General features: G+C 40.1%; 1 protein-coding gene and 1 non-coding gene across 2 annotated transcripts; both read right to left on the bottom strand.

Annotated features, from left to right (window-relative positions):
- Nucleotides 1-422: 422 nt before the first annotated feature.
- TMX1 (thioredoxin related transmembrane protein 1) lies at nucleotides 423-15,300 on the bottom strand. Its single transcript, XM_070419774.1, has 8 exons — nucleotides 15,075-15,300; nucleotides 11,469-11,584; nucleotides 9,767-9,812; nucleotides 6,260-6,388; nucleotides 3,015-3,060; nucleotides 2,819-2,920; nucleotides 2,632-2,698; nucleotides 423-900 (listed from the first exon to the last, which is right to left on the bottom strand). The coding sequence occupies exons 1-8, from the start codon at nucleotides 15,224-15,226 to the stop codon at nucleotides 722-724; spliced, it is 837 nt and encodes a 278-aa protein (XP_070275875.1). The 5' UTR covers nucleotides 15,227-15,300; the 3' UTR covers nucleotides 423-721.
- Nucleotides 11,218-11,350, bottom strand: LOC139000729 (small nucleolar RNA SNORA70). The gene has a single exon (XR_011469691.1). It is a non-coding gene; the product is annotated as a small nucleolar RNA SNORA70 (small nucleolar RNA).
- Nucleotides 15,301-15,608: the final 308 nt, after the last annotated feature.

Consider the following 15,608-nt stretch of genomic DNA (forward strand, 5'->3'; position numbering starts at 1 on the left):
CATGAAAAATATTTCCAGGATACTATCCAATTTGGAAAATGAAAAATGTAACCCATGGCATGGTAAGAAAAAGACACTGATCACAGGAACAAAAACAGCAACCAACCTTATAGGAATCAAGACAACACCATGGACATATGAAAACTTCCTAAATCAGTAGCATATCTATGTGTAAAAAACTATAATTAAGGTAGTTTTTATTAGTTGTGCAATCTAAAAATACAAGGAATTTTTGAACTATATCTCTAAAAGGACCAGAGTTGTCACTGAAATACTATTTTTTGAGATAGTTAACAAAGTTCCCATTTATGGGAAATATGGTGTGTGTTTTTTCACACAGTGAAACAGAAAAACTTTATAAAATGAGAAATCTTTTTCTGTAATCGCCTAAAATACCTCAATAATGCAATACTTGGGAAGTGTAAGTTTTTAACTCAGAAAAATTTTATTATGAAAGGTTATTAAACAAACATACACAAATCTTATTGCTTGGCACCAGATTCTTCAAAATATTAAAAAACTGTTTAAACCACCATACTATTGTTATATCCTATTTCAAACTTCTTACACAGTGCTATCTTTTATTTTGTGAAGGCAGACCTTTCAATCTAATGACAATATAGACTGAATCCTCCAGTGTACAAAGTTACAGTTCACTTCAAACCAAAAGAAATGATTCATCTGTTTATGTCCAAATCATATTGATAGTCATAAAAATTAACTAGGATTTATCTGTGGCCAATGAAGGACCCACAGAGCGTTGTCTTATGGCACTCTGCGTAAAGTCTTTGTTTGTTCCTTCTTTCCTTTCAGCTTCTTCTTCTGAAACATCTTCGTCATCAGCTTCGTGTTCCTCCTCCACTTTTCTCAAAGGTTGAGAAGATTCTGGTAATAATTTTTCTTAAAGATAAAGACCAAAAAATGTTTTTTGTTGATGTATTAGATTTACATTAGTGTAAAATCAAGACACGATTCATATACCATAAACTGTTTTGGCATTTATTTATCAATCGTAAGTTTGATTTCCAAAAGAAAACAGTTATCTTCAAGAATAAGAGATAGCATAAAAACAAAAAAGTTGGTTTGCAAGATCCATTTTATTTACCAAATTCACTATTATTACCTATTTATAAATTGAAATTAATGAATCAGAATTAACACTGTAAATATGGATGTTTTAAGAAAATATACTATATCAAATATAACTCTTATAATTTGCTATTAAATCTTTTAAGTAATAAGTACACTAAAACAAACTTCAGCACTACCCTTGTTTCAGTTCTCAAGTGAACAGCAATCAAACATTTACAGTTGAAGGTTATATTCCTACCCATTTTTTTTAAGTGTTTTCATAAATGTGATCCTCTTTGCCACATGTACTTTTATAAAGGCACGAGAGGCCCAGTACATGAAATTCGTGCACGGGTAGGGTCCCCAGCGGCTGTCGGCCGGGGCCTCCCTTCGTTCTGCGCCACCCCCTGGTGGTCAGCGCACATCATAGCGAGTGATCGAACTCCCAGTCGGTCAAACTCCCAAGGGGACACTTTGCATATTAGGCTTATATATATATATATATAGAGAGAGAGAGATAGATAATTATAAACAATAAAATGTGCTAATTTTAATTTTTAAATATATACATATATACTCTTTTTACTTTTTTTAATAAGGCCAGTTGCTAGTTAACTTAAACTTAGAACACACCATGTTAAAATGACATCAAAACACAGAATTGGGTCAATGAGCTTTACTCTCTTCAGTGTTCCTAGATTGCCCCTAATCCTGAGCAACCAATCCAGAATGGAGGGGGAAAAATACAGGAACAGAGCGTAAATCAAAAAACTATGGGGAGAAATTACCACATAGTGGAAAATCTGTTCCTTTGTCTGATGGTATCCCTCTTCCTGTTTGGTCAATAGTCTCTTCCCTATACCACATCTCTTGTAGTTATAGTGAGCACTGCAGTTTACAGCAGTGGTTCTCCACCAGGGGTGATTTTGCCCCAAGAAAAATTTGGCAATGTCTGGAGATATTTTTGATTGTCAAATTGAGAGGTGGTGCTATTGGAGACCAACAGGATGCTAAATATCCAACAGCATACAAAAGACAGCCCGTCATAACTGAAAATTATGCAGCCTAAAAGGGCAATAGTGTCAAGGTTGAAAAGCACTGGTTTACAGTGACTGTTGCAAGTGAGCCCTTTACACAAGTGGAGTGCACCAGGATTTTTCCAAAAGATGGGGGTAGGGAAAAGGTATATTTCCTTCTTTTTCTGCGATTGTGTGCAATAATCATTTTATGCTAAGGGCTGAAAAGAGCCAAAAATGGAGCAAACAAAGACAAGGAAAACTGAGCAATTCAGAAACATAACATCTGAGCCCTAGGATCCAATCAACTCTGCCCTCAGATTTCCTTGCTACATAAACCAATAAATTCCTATTTTGCTTAAAGCTCGACTGAGTTGGGTATTTCCCTAGCAACTCAAAATCTAAGCCAAACACACAGAATGAAAAACAGCTCAAATCATGTAGCCTATTTGTCAACTGTAATAAAAAATAAATTTTAAAAATGAATAAATAAGTAAGTAATAAAAGAATCCAAAAGAATAAAACAAAATAAAAATATTCTTACTAGAAGGGTATGGCTGTGGTCTGTGTCTTCTTGAAGGACAAAGGCAATCTGCCAAAAATATCATACACTGCAAAAACAAACATAAGAAATTCAAATATATAATATATGAAAAAGCTAGTACAACTATATAAAATTATCAAATTTTATGATATTTTTCTTCCTAGTACTCTAAAAATAAAGTACTTACGAGTCCTAATAATAGTCCTGAAAGCAGAGTTGCTAAAGCAAAAACTGTATATGATCCCCATACTGGTAATCCAAGGTCCTCAATTAAATAGTTATGGCAAGTCTAAAATTAAAAGAAAAAAACAACCTAAAAACCTGGTCATTTAAAAAGCATATGTCAAAAATGTTTAATATAGAAATAAAATTTTAGCTCATACCCTGATCCACATAGATAGCTGAAAGAGTGCTGACATACTACTCATCCTAAAATAAAAGCAAGATGATTAAAAAACCGAATAAGATATACATTTGCTCCCACTATAACAGATTTAAAAAAAAAAAGACATACTAGGTGTACCAGTTAATGCAGATTTTTTTCAATAGAGGGAGTTACACATGTTGATATATATGCAATTTGATATGTATGCTATTTTGTTGTATTGACAGTAAGCTTCAAAACTTCATATGTCAAATTTGCTGAAGGTGTTAACATCATAGATATTTTTACTCTTAAAAATGTCGGATTTTGTCCTAACCAGTTTGGCTCTGTGGATAGAGCGTCGGCCTGCGGACTGAAGGGTCCCAGGTTCAATTCCGATCAAGGGCATGTACCTTGGTTGTGGGCACATCCCCAGTAGGGGGTGTGCAAGAGGCAGCTGATCGATGTTTCTCTCTCATCCATGTTTCTAATTCTCTATCCTTCTCCCTTCCTCTCTGTAAAAAATTAATAAAGTATATTAAAAAAAATGTCGAATTTCATGCCAAAAAAAGAGCATTTACGGGAAGTTTTAATTCATTACCTTATTTTGAAGAATAGTACTGCGGAGAGTTATTGTATACTTCAGGAAGCTTATGCTCCATCTCAAGATGCTTTAAAAGTGATGATTTTGATGTGAAAGATAAAGAGTGTCCAGGTCAACCAAAAAAGTTTGAAGACCAACAATTACAAGCATTATTGGATGAAGATGCATGTCAAACTCAAAAACAACTTGCAGAAAGATTGAATGTTGCTCAGCAAGCAATTTCCAATCGTTTACAAGCAATGAGAAAGATTTTAAAGGAAGGAAAATGGGTGCCACATCAACTGAACGAAAGACAAATGGGAAACCGAAAAGTCATCAGTAAAATGTTGCTTCAACGGCACAGAAGTCTTTTTTGCATCGAATTGTGACTGGCAATGAAAAGTGGATTTATTTTGAGAATCCCAAACGCACAAAATCGTGGGTTGATCCAGGTTAACCATCAACATGGACTGCAAAGCCAAATTGCTTCAGAAAGACAATGCTCTGCGTTTGGTGGGATCAGGAAGGTGTGGTGTATTATGAGCTTCTAAAACCAGGTGAAACCATTAATACTGATCACTACCAACAACAAATAATCAATTTGAACCACACTTTGATCGTGAAACAACCAGAATGTGCCAGAAGACAGGCAAAGTAATTTTGCTTCATGATGACGCACCATCACACACTTCAAAACCAGTTAAAGACACGTTAAAAGATCTTGCCTGGGAAGTATTAACCCACCCCCTGTATTCACCAGACCTTGCTTCCTCAGATTACCACTTGTTTTGATCGATGGCACACACACTTTCTGAGCAGCACTTTAAAACGTACGAAGAAGTGGAAAATTGGGTCTCTGAATGGTTTGCCTCAAAACAAGAAAAGTTCTATTGGGACCATATCCACAAATTAACTAAAGATGGTGGAAATGTGTAGCTAGCAATGGACATTACTTTGAATAAAGCTCTTTTGATGTTTCTCTTGAAATTATCGTGTTTTCTTTGATTACAAAATCCACATTATTAACCGGTACACCTAGTACATCTTTGAAGTACAATATGTGTGTATATCTTCTATTTTTTACTCTAATTTCCCAGCAGGCTAGATTATTGCTGGTGTTCAACAAGATTATTCCTGCAGTACTAATTTCAAGACTGTAATAAGAAGACTTACTAATGAAAATTAAGTTTCTGAAAACTGTTGCCACTATGTGATGTTCTCATAAATAAAACACTTAATGACTGTTTTTTCATTTTTTCCTATTGCTTTGACATTAATATTTCACCTTTCATCTGATGACTTCTCCAATGTACTCTGAGTAACAGGTTACAAGCTCTATGAACCAATCAGTTAAAGTTAGGCATAGTGAAAAGCAATGGCTCCAAATAAGCAGAGAATCCCTTCATGAGCAGAGCCCGAAGGAAGAACAAGGGGCACTAACTGAGCGGAAGGATGCACCCCCCACTTGAAGATTACCCCCTTTCCATATTAACATTAAATAAAACTTACAATAGCATTAATTTGAGATAGTTTAATGATATATAAAATAATTATATAGAAAACAAATGCTAAATCATCATATAAGTAAAACTAATGATTATTTCACATAATAAAACACACATGGACAGTTAGAAAAAGGCATGCTCCAAAAATAAGGGCTTATGGTGTTTGCCGCCAACACATAAACCAATTCATACATAAGCCAAAGTTCCTATATGCAGGATGATCTGATTCAACTGCCAATCATTGGGTAAGTGAACCTGCTGAGCTGACACTCATTGTGAGTGCCCCTTATTCAGTCTACCAATAAAAAAAAGGTATTGGCTGCTGCCCTAAGTTTAATGATATATAAAATAATTATATAGAAAACAAATGCTAAATCATCATATAAGTAAAACTAATGATTATTTCACATAATAAAACCCACATGGACAGTTAGAAAAAGGCATACTCCAAAAATAAGGGCTTATGTTTCCCCCACTTCCAGAATCCAGAATCCATTTTTAATCTCTTATACAATTGGTGCCCCAATGCTCCATATTCCAACAGCATGTGTGGTTAAGAGGACAAGGAAGAGATAGCTTAGTCACACCAGGTTAAGTCAGTCCATGGTGACCTCAACAAAACTCAATATTCCTGGAAGTCTCTCAAATGACCCATAAGGCATTGCCCCCAATGACTAGAATGAAATATGCATGCTATTTCCAATGCTTACTGCTCCATAACAAACTGCTACCCTCTAGGTATATGTAAAGCTCAGTGATCAGTCATATTAGGGTTATTGTTCATCCATCTATTCAAACAAGAAGTTATCAGACAAGTGGAATAATTCAATCACATTAAATCAAGAACTAAAATCTAAAGGTTAGCACAAGTATGGTTCTCATTCAAATATTAAGCTCAAATGATAGCTTTACCCATTACGTTGTTCACACTCTTAGGATTACTTAACTTTTGATGACACAAATGACCACATATACAGAGTTAAAACATTCCTGAAAAGGCTTTCAACTTAATGCTATAAAATGTCTCCTAACCTGGTAAGAATCAAAGGATCTGTTTAACTTAGAAGAGTCAAATCAAAAATATCACATAAGAAGTCCAAGTATGTCTTATTTACATGAAATATAATTCTCTGTTCTAATTAAAACTCAAATAAGAAAAAAATCCCTTGTACTTACAGAATAGAGCCTGGACCAAACCATGATGAAACAGGTTCAATACTCTTCCACTCTTTTTCACTTATAAAGTTTATGAAGTCCTTTTTAGTCCTTGGGCCCTGATAGCGCCTAAATTCACCATCTTTACAACTGAAGAGGATCAGATTTAAATATTAACCAGCACCAAATAAATAAACTTTTTATTTGTTTTGCTATTTCTTTAATCTCACTATACAATTAATCCTAATATTCAAAGTCATTAGCAATGCACAAATAGCAAATTACATTATTTATCAACTCACAATATCTTAGCCCCAAATTTAATTAAACAACGAGGTTATACTTTTATACAATCATAAGCCTTAAGACTGTTACTGTTATTCTTCCAAATAATAAAATTATGAAAAATAATGTCGTTATAGGATACAATGTAAAGAAATCTCAGAAAATGACTTTTAAGCCTTATGTATAAAGCACATATTACATGAAAAGTTGTTAGAAAGTGTCTGATACTTATTGTCAGTTATTGTTAAGCTATAAGTTAAGCATTTAAGGCAATTTTCTGGTACTTTCAGTCATAATCACATCATCTCAGGCATCAGACCTTAAGTCACTGGAGGCATCTGGCTAAGTGTTTCCCTCCGTCCTATTTCAGTGATTCTATTTTACAGTCTGCTGTGCCTTCTTCCTAACATCTACCTGGTTCTTCCCAATCCCAATGTACTAGTATGTTCTGTCAAAAGGTCATAAATACCTTCCCTACTCCCACCATTCTTAAACTATCTACACTAATAAAAGAGAAACATGGTAATTAGCGTACGACCGCTACCCTTTTCATTGGCTAATCAGTGAGTATATGCAAATTAACTGTCAGCCAAGATGGCGGCCAGCAGCCAAGCAGCTGGAAGCGAACATGAGGCTTGCTTGCTGTGGACTCCAATGTTCTCCGCCTCACTTGCCGGCCTCTGAGCTACAACTCTAAGCAACTATGTACTATGTTGCAAATAAGAAGATAAACAAAACTCCAGAAACCAGCTGGACTGAAAGCCAGGCGGACTGAAACTTTGTATCGATGTTTTCAGCAGCGAGGCCTCAGAGCTAAAGCTGGCCCAGAATAAAAAAAAAAAAAAAACAAGGAGCGGTTGGAAGCTTCAGTCACTCGCTTCCGGAAAACTCAGCCACTCACCCAGACTGGCCAGGCACCCCAGTGGGGACCCTCACCCTGATCCAGGACATCCTTCAGGGCAAACCAGCTGGCTCCCACCCGTGCATCAGGCTTCTATCCTATATAGTAAAAGGGAAATATGCCTCCCAGCACCAGGATCAGCAGAGCAGTGAGGCTCCCGGCACCGGGATCAGCTTGACAGGGGGCAGCGCCCAAACCCCCTGATCGCCCTGAGGCTCTGTGTGTGACAGGGGGCGAGGCCACAACCTCCCTATCCGCCCTGCTCTGTTCGTGACAGGGGAAGGTGCCCCAACCCCCTGATCAACCCTGCTCTGTGCCTGATAGGGGAGAGCTCTCCAACCCCCTGATCGCCCTGCGGCTCTGTGTTTGACAGGGTGCAGCGCACCAACCCCCTGATCGGCCCTGCCCTGAGTGTGACAGGGTGCAGCACCCCAACCCCCTGATCGAGCCTGCTCTGTGCATGACAGGGTACGGAGCCCCAACACCCCTGATGGGCCCTGCTCTGTGTGTGACAGGGTACGGAGCCCAACACCCCTGATGGGCCCTGCTCTGTGCGTGACAGGGGGTGGCGCCACAACCTCCCCATCGACCCTGCCTTGAGTGTGACAGGGGGCGGTGCCCCAACCCCCCAATCGGCCCTACCCTGAGCATGACTGAGGGTGGCATCGCAACCTCCCGATCCGCCCTGCTCTGTGCATGACAGGGGGTGGCGCCCCAACTCCCCAATCAGCCCTGCTCTGAGCCCGACCAGGGGCTGCACCTAGGGATTGGGCCTGCCCTCTGCCACCCGAAAGCAGGCCTAAGCCAGCAGGTCGTTATCTCCCGAGGGGTCCCAGACTGCGAGAGGGCACAGGCCGGGCTGGGGGACCCCCCTCCCCAGTGCACAAATTTTTGTGCACCGGGCCTCTAGTCTTAAATAATAGTCTAATCCTACTTATTAAGACTTTTATTTTTATCACTTAAATGCAACAACTTTCAATAGTTCCCTATTACCTACAATAGGGTTAAAGGATTCTTTATCCATCCAGAGTCAAATACCACAAGTAAGCCAAAATACAAAAGTTTTGTGGGGAAAAATGGCATTTGAGCTGTTTTGGAAGGACAAGTATGATTTGAAAAGGCAGAAATTAGGGGAATGGGCACGATAAACATGACTAAAAGAAAATGGGCAGGAAATTCCAGGTATGTTTAGGGGGTGTTGAAAAGTGAAAACGGGAAGTCTGATTTATAGCCACGTAAGGGGCCTGTAGAGAAACATACTGATTGAAAAGGAAAAGAAGGACTTACAGCAGTGATGGCGAACCTATGACACGTGTGTCAGAGGTGACACACGAACTCATTTTTTGGGTTGATTTTTCTTTGTTAAATGGCATTTAAATATATAGAACAAATATCAAAAATATAAGTCTTTGTTTTACTATGGTTGCAAATATCAAAAAATTTCTATATGTGACACGGCACCAGAGTTAAGTTAGGGTTTTTCAAAATACTGACACGCCGAGCTCAAAAGGTTCGCCATCACTGACTTACAGAGATAAGAGAATAGATATTTAAAGATACAAAGGGAGCAGGGAAGAATAAAAAAGGTACAGGTAAACAGATATAAACATGGAAAGACAACAAAGAAAAGCAAAATATAGACACACAAAGAACTGTCAACTTATTTTCATATCTTTAAATGAGGAGAGTGGTACCTGCTGGCATTCAATCCACCAGTTAGATGAGTATTAAGGTATAGGGCAGGTACACAGATTTGAGATTTCTTATCCCCACTTAGATGATAAAGTCAAACTAAAAGCCGTGATACTGAAGACTACATAATCTTATGCATTCTGACTTAACACCCACCTATTTTCCCAAGGTTGAGCTATAGCATGTCCTAGCTAATTTTTTAACATATCACATTCCTACTTATGAATACTTATGAGACTACACTCAGGATAAAATGCTTACTCTGAACTTTTGAAAATTCTACCTCCAAGGTTGCATTTCAACTCCATAATCTCCATGAACCACTCCAGCCCAGTGATTTTTCCCTTACCGAACTTCCTTCAGGACCTACCACAACTCTGAGCTCAAAAACACTTAACTATGCTGAAGAGTAGCAAACCATTTCATGTGAACATCACCTTCGGAAACAATTACAAATCTCCGAGATCAGGGACTGTTTCATATATCGTTCATCTATCTAACAGCACCTAGGATGGCACTAGCGGTTAATAAGCCTTCTAAATACTTCATGAATATAATGCTCTTTAAACATGATATAGGCCAGAGGCCTACTATTCTGATTATACTATGATGCCTCCTTCTCCATAACTACCAAATCTTTAAATACTTACTGATAAACAGTAGGAAGAGCAGTTATGATAAATCGTCCACTCAGTCCTACAAATATAAAGATTAGAAATAAATACAAGAAAGAACACAAAGTAGGTTTAATATGGGCCAATCACTAGCTACTTAAAAGATGATTCTGATTTAAATACTAATAAGGAAAAAAATATTAAATTATACCTACAAGTAGTTGTTTTATAACATAAACAATAAAAAATCCTATTTACTTACAGCAACTTAAAAAAACATATTATCAATTAAAAAGTGAAACCTTTGGATCAGTGGTTGCCAACCGGTGGTCCGCAAGGTCCAAAAAGTTGGCAACCACTGGTCTATATTTTAAAGGTCTAAAATCAAATCCAATTGCATTTGACATTCAGAAGACACAGGCTGAGTTTAAGGCGTTGTTAAAAATGGAAAACATTATGAATCATAAGATGGGCAATAATAATAGCACCTAACATTATTATTAATCAAGCATTAGCATTAATGTAACGGAGAATTAATCTCCCTATGCCTCAGTTCTCTTATCTACAAAGTGGAATGTTACCTATCTCACAAGACTGTGTAAGGATTACATAATAAATGCAAAACATTTGAAGTACTACCTCTAGTGGGCAAGTGCTCAATATTAGCTATTACCATACTAGAGGCCCGGTGCATGAAATTTGTGCACTGGGTGGGGGGAGGGTCCCTCAGCCCAGCCTGCGCCCTCTCATAGTCTGGGACCCCTCAGGGGATGTCTGGGACCCCTTGCTCCTTACTGCCCGCCTGCTCGCTGTTCCTTACCACTCGGCTCATTGCTCCTTAGCACTGCCGCGGAGGCGGGAGAGGTTCCGGCCACCGCTGCTGCACTTGCCAGGTGTGAGTCCGGCTTCTGGCTGAGCAGTGCTCCCCCTGTGGGAGCGCACTGACCACCAGGGGGCAGCTCCTGCGTTGAGCGTCTGCCCACTAGTGGTCAGTGCGCATCATAGCAACCAGTCATTCTGGTCATTCCACCATAATGGTTGCTTAGGCTTTTATTATATAGATAGATGGAATAGGAGCAGAGTCAAGAACCCAGGTATACTATGACCAAGAACAGATAAAATGAGACTAGGCTAAGAAAAGAGCATCCCTAAGGGCAGGACCTGCCACTGGTCCAGAGGGCCAAGTCAGGAGTGTACCTGACCCCACAACCATGCAGGCTTTAAAATTAAGAGCCATGTCTTCAAATCACAGGTATTAAATTCAGAATGCAATTACAGATTCAGACACTTGTCAAGAAATATGACCTTGACTCTACAAAGAACCTCAACCACATGCTCCTTATCCCAAAGCTTGCTATGGATGAAAATGGTGGCTTGGCCAATGCCCACCTAGACCACAGTGTTCTAGACTTCTTAAAGGCATCTTACATTCTAGTCTGGGGCCTAGGATACAAAGCAAAAAAGGATCAGAATCAGTTATGTGGGGAAGATGTCCCCAAGGTCCCTTAGAACAACACATAAAAGGAATGAGCTGTGTATAAAACCAGGGAATCTGTTTTGCAGCCACTGCACACTAAGCCCCCATGAGGGAGGTGTGTGAGTCGGCTTAACTAACTGCAGACAGTTATGTTTTGAAAACCTAATGAAAGGTAGAGTTAAGACCATGTGATGTGGAAAACAGAATAAACATATCAGCCCAACATGCAAAGAAACAAAACTACCCACAGACTTACAGTACCTGGCTGTTCTGTAACATCTACTTTTGCAACATTAATCTCAAGATCTTCTCCCCATTCAGCAAAACTTTCCCATTCTGGTTGAAGATTTTGACAAGCAGGACACCACGGAGCAAAACTGAGAAAAACATGTAAAATAAAAAATTAAAAAAACATTCAAATACAACCATATTGGAAATAAAAATTATTGAGTCTGTAATTTATGAATATTTTATATTAAAAGCAAGATAGTAGAGTGATTTTGTGAAAATGAAAAAGTTTTAAATGTAGACCTAACACTTGGGCAATCAAGAACTATGAATTGATGATGCTAATCACATAAAAGTAATTCTGAGACTAAGCTAAGACAACAGGACTTTTTCACATGCAAACATCTCTTTTAAAAAACTATTGGCCCTAACCGGTTTTGCCCAATAGATAGAGCTGGATAGAGCATTGGCCTCAGGACCAAAGGGTCCTGGGTTTGATTCTAATCTAGGGCATGCACCTCGGTTGCAGGCTCCATCCCCGACCCTTGTTGGGGTGCATGTGGGAGGCGATCTATGTGTCTCTCTCACACCCATCGATGTTTCTGTCTCCCCCTCCCTTCCACTCTCTCTAAAAAATTAATGGAAAAATATCCTCAGGTGAGAATTAACAAAAAAACAAACAAAACAAAACAAAACAAAACAAAAAACCTTTGGATTTCTCTATTAAAATGTGGCCACCACTGCCCTAGCTGGTTTGGCTCACTGGATAGAGAGTCAGCCTGGGAACTGAAGGGTCCCAGGTTCGATTCCGGACAAGGGCATGTACCTTGGTTGCGGGCACATCCCCAGTAGGAGTGTGCAGGAGGCAGCTGATTGGTGCTTCTCTCTCATTGATGTTTCTAACTCTCTATCCCTCTCCCTTCCTCTCTGTAAAAAAAAAAAATCAATAAAATATATTTTTTAAAAATGTGGCCACCACAAAACTCAAAGCCAAATTTGGAGTTGACTAGTTTTAATAATTTTACACTGAAGGAATGTCAAATGCAAGGTGCCAGTATGAGAAAAACAGGAAGCACCAGGACTGTGGTGAATAAGGAACTTGCATCCCACCTGAAGCAGGAAACCACTACTCAGGATGACTGCCACAAGAACTGCTGGCCCAGTATGGCAAGCTCTTACATAAAAGCCCAAAATTCTGCATTTTTATATAAATGGTACCTCAAAATGTAAGCCACAGACACAAACATTAGACAGGCCAGCCTGTTTTTAAGATCTCAAGTTTCCAAACCTATGATCAAGCATGTTAGGATTTTTTTTTTTAACCTAACCTAACCCACGGATATTTTTCCATTGATTTTTAGAGAGAGTGTGGAAGAGAGAGGGTAACACAGAGAGAAACATGGATGTGAGAGAAACACAATTGGTTGCCTCCTGCATGAGCCCTGACCAGGGCCCAGGCCGGGGAGGAGCCTGCAACCAAGATACGTGCCGTTGACCAGAATCGAACCCGGGACCTTTCAGTCTGCAAGCCAATGCTCTATTCACTGAGTGAAACCAGGGCCATGTTAGGATTTAAATTACTCCTTGAGTATTCAGCATTTTCAAGGCTCTGATTTTTCCCTAACATTTGATTTTTCCACTTTATTATATACTAGTATTCTCTTATAATTTGCCTCAGGTTTTACCTGTTAAACACAAAAGTAGTTTCTGTACATCATTATATATAATACCTGACTTACTTTATTAAAAATAATTCCCCTAAAAATAACAGCTTTGTGGAATAAGACTAGTACCACACACAAATTCATAATAGTATTACAATGAAAATATCTCTGTAACAAAACTTCTGATCAGGATGGATTTAATATAGCTAAATGACTTGTAATAATTAGCATTAGTACTACTAACTAGATCCCTTTACCAAGTCCTTTTTATTTTTTAAGTGCTTTTTAAAGACTCGGCCTCAAAACCAGTAAGCTGAGAAAAAAATTACTATCGTACACTCTTAATTTCACATAGATGCTCTAATTCAAATCACCTATACTTCACTTTTGACTGATGTACTTATATAGTTGGATCAAATTGAGTTTCTAAAAATTTCCTTCAGTAATGCTTGACTGTATTTTGCATATAAGTTCATAATCACTATTGTTTAACACATTATCTGTGGTACAATACTTCATGAACGCAATCCAAAGCAAGTTCCTAATAAAAACTAAACACTGTAATGTGCTGTAGCTCCTCTCCCCTGAAACATCAATGGTGCCTGAAAATAAATTTCACTGAGTTACTGGTTTTATTCATACTATACACATTTCCCCCTGTCTTACCCTCCACATAAAGGAACATTTGGTTTTTGACTGGAATTACTGCCTTGGCATTATGGGTTTTCCCTTAACGATGCTCACTTGCACCTGCGTCCGAAACTGGCAACCCAACAATGCAGGAAAACACTCACTGAGACCTGGCGAAGGGGCCAGGTGTTCTAACAGCTATTGCTGCACCCTCCCCTGTGCCAGGCTCGGAAACAGGACGCGGAGACAGCAGGACCTGGACAGGCTAATCAGGTCTCTACGTATCTCTCTCTCATCTGTAAAGCGTGGGAAATAATACTTATTTTATAGAATTTGCAGAGAATTAAATGCAATAATGTATGTAAAGTGCTTAGCAGTGTCTAGTACACAGTTAACACTCAATAACGGTGTTTTCGGGGAATTTTTTTTTTTTTTACTAATGCAACTAATATCATATCAGTAATAATGCCCCGCTACCACCAATTTAAAACTAAAGCCAAGGCAGACAGGTTCTTTTCTACCGATGCAAAAGGCATCTTGTTATAACGGAATCACCACACACTTGTGATTTTCTTCGAACAGAGTTTATAATCACACTCATACATTAATTTTCTCTTTAATGCAGTACCACCAGGAGAGCACTGAGAGTCACAAGCCAGGACATTCAGTTCTCTGCACACACACACGCACGCAAATAAGAAATGAGAGGTGTAGAAAGAGAAAAGCAAGGAAAAAAAAAATGATCCAGGGAACGAAGATTAAAATAAAATTAACCCAACTTGAATGTGCGTGGTATTAAAAAAATATATACCTAATCCATAAAATAAGATGTAAAACAAAAAGTCCCCAATTCCTACACGATACATGGACTACCTTTTAAGGGCAATTAGACAAAAGGAGAAGCGAGGTTCTGCTCCAATTCCTCTTTTGTGAAATCTGGCGACAATAAATCTGGGAGTCCGTCTATGCACCACCCACCCCTCTAAGATAAATAACTAACGGAACTAGTCCCGCCAGCCCCACTCCCCACTCCCACCCCAAAGCCATGGATTAAAGTTAAGGGAGAACCGAAACGCAATCTCGCAGGCGCACCACGGCCCCGGACACGAAACCAGCGCGCGCGTTAGGAAGAAACTTAATATTCGCCGGTAAGAAGCGAGGGGGTGGGACCAGCCGGCGTCCGCAGAGCAGTCGGGGCGCGGGCTCCGCAGACCGCAGTGGCAGCCCCCCGGAACCTGGGCCCCGCAGGAGGGGCTGGGGGTGAAGTCGGGTGCCCAGACTCGGACCTAGGACCCCAGCCCGCCCAGCCCGCCGAGGGGGCCCCGAGACAACCACGCGCGCTCACAATTCTATCATCCACTCTCCTTCCAGCAAGTCTCTCCAGTTCTCGTCCGTGATGACGCGCACGTCGCTCCGCCGCCCGTGGGTCCAGGGAGCCCCACAAAGCAACAGCATCAGGACTGCCACGGGAGCTAGGGGGCTCGCGGGGGTCGCCATGTCGGTCGCTCGCCCACCCCACAGCAAGCTCGGCGGCCCCACCTCCGCGCGCTAGCTCCTCACTTCCGCCCTCGCGGGCCGATCTGCTCATGCGCAAGACCGCGCGGCAGGACGCACGCGCGCCTAGTGGACCCTCCATGTGCGGGAGGACGCCTTGTCCTAGTTGGTTGAATGGGGAAGGAGGGAAGCGCGCCCGTCCCTAGTGCGCATGACAGAAAAGCGGTCTCTGCTCGCCGCCTGTTGTGCCCCAGTGTTGCTGGGCAGAAAAAAAAAGGACGGGGGCGTGGTGTAGAAAGTGGGCGGGGCGTCGGAGAGGAAGGCTTTTCAAAGTAATGCGTCAGGATTTGGCGCCAACTGATTGTCATTTCATACCTACACTACC

The sequence above is a fragment of the Myotis yumanensis genome, unplaced genomic scaffold (genome assembly GCF_028538775.1).
Source record: "Myotis yumanensis isolate MYYU_CA2020_CCGP unplaced genomic scaffold, mMyoYum1.0.hap1 SCAF_1, whole genome shotgun sequence".
NCBI classification, from domain to species: Eukaryota; Metazoa; Chordata; class Mammalia; order Chiroptera; family Vespertilionidae; genus Myotis; species Myotis yumanensis.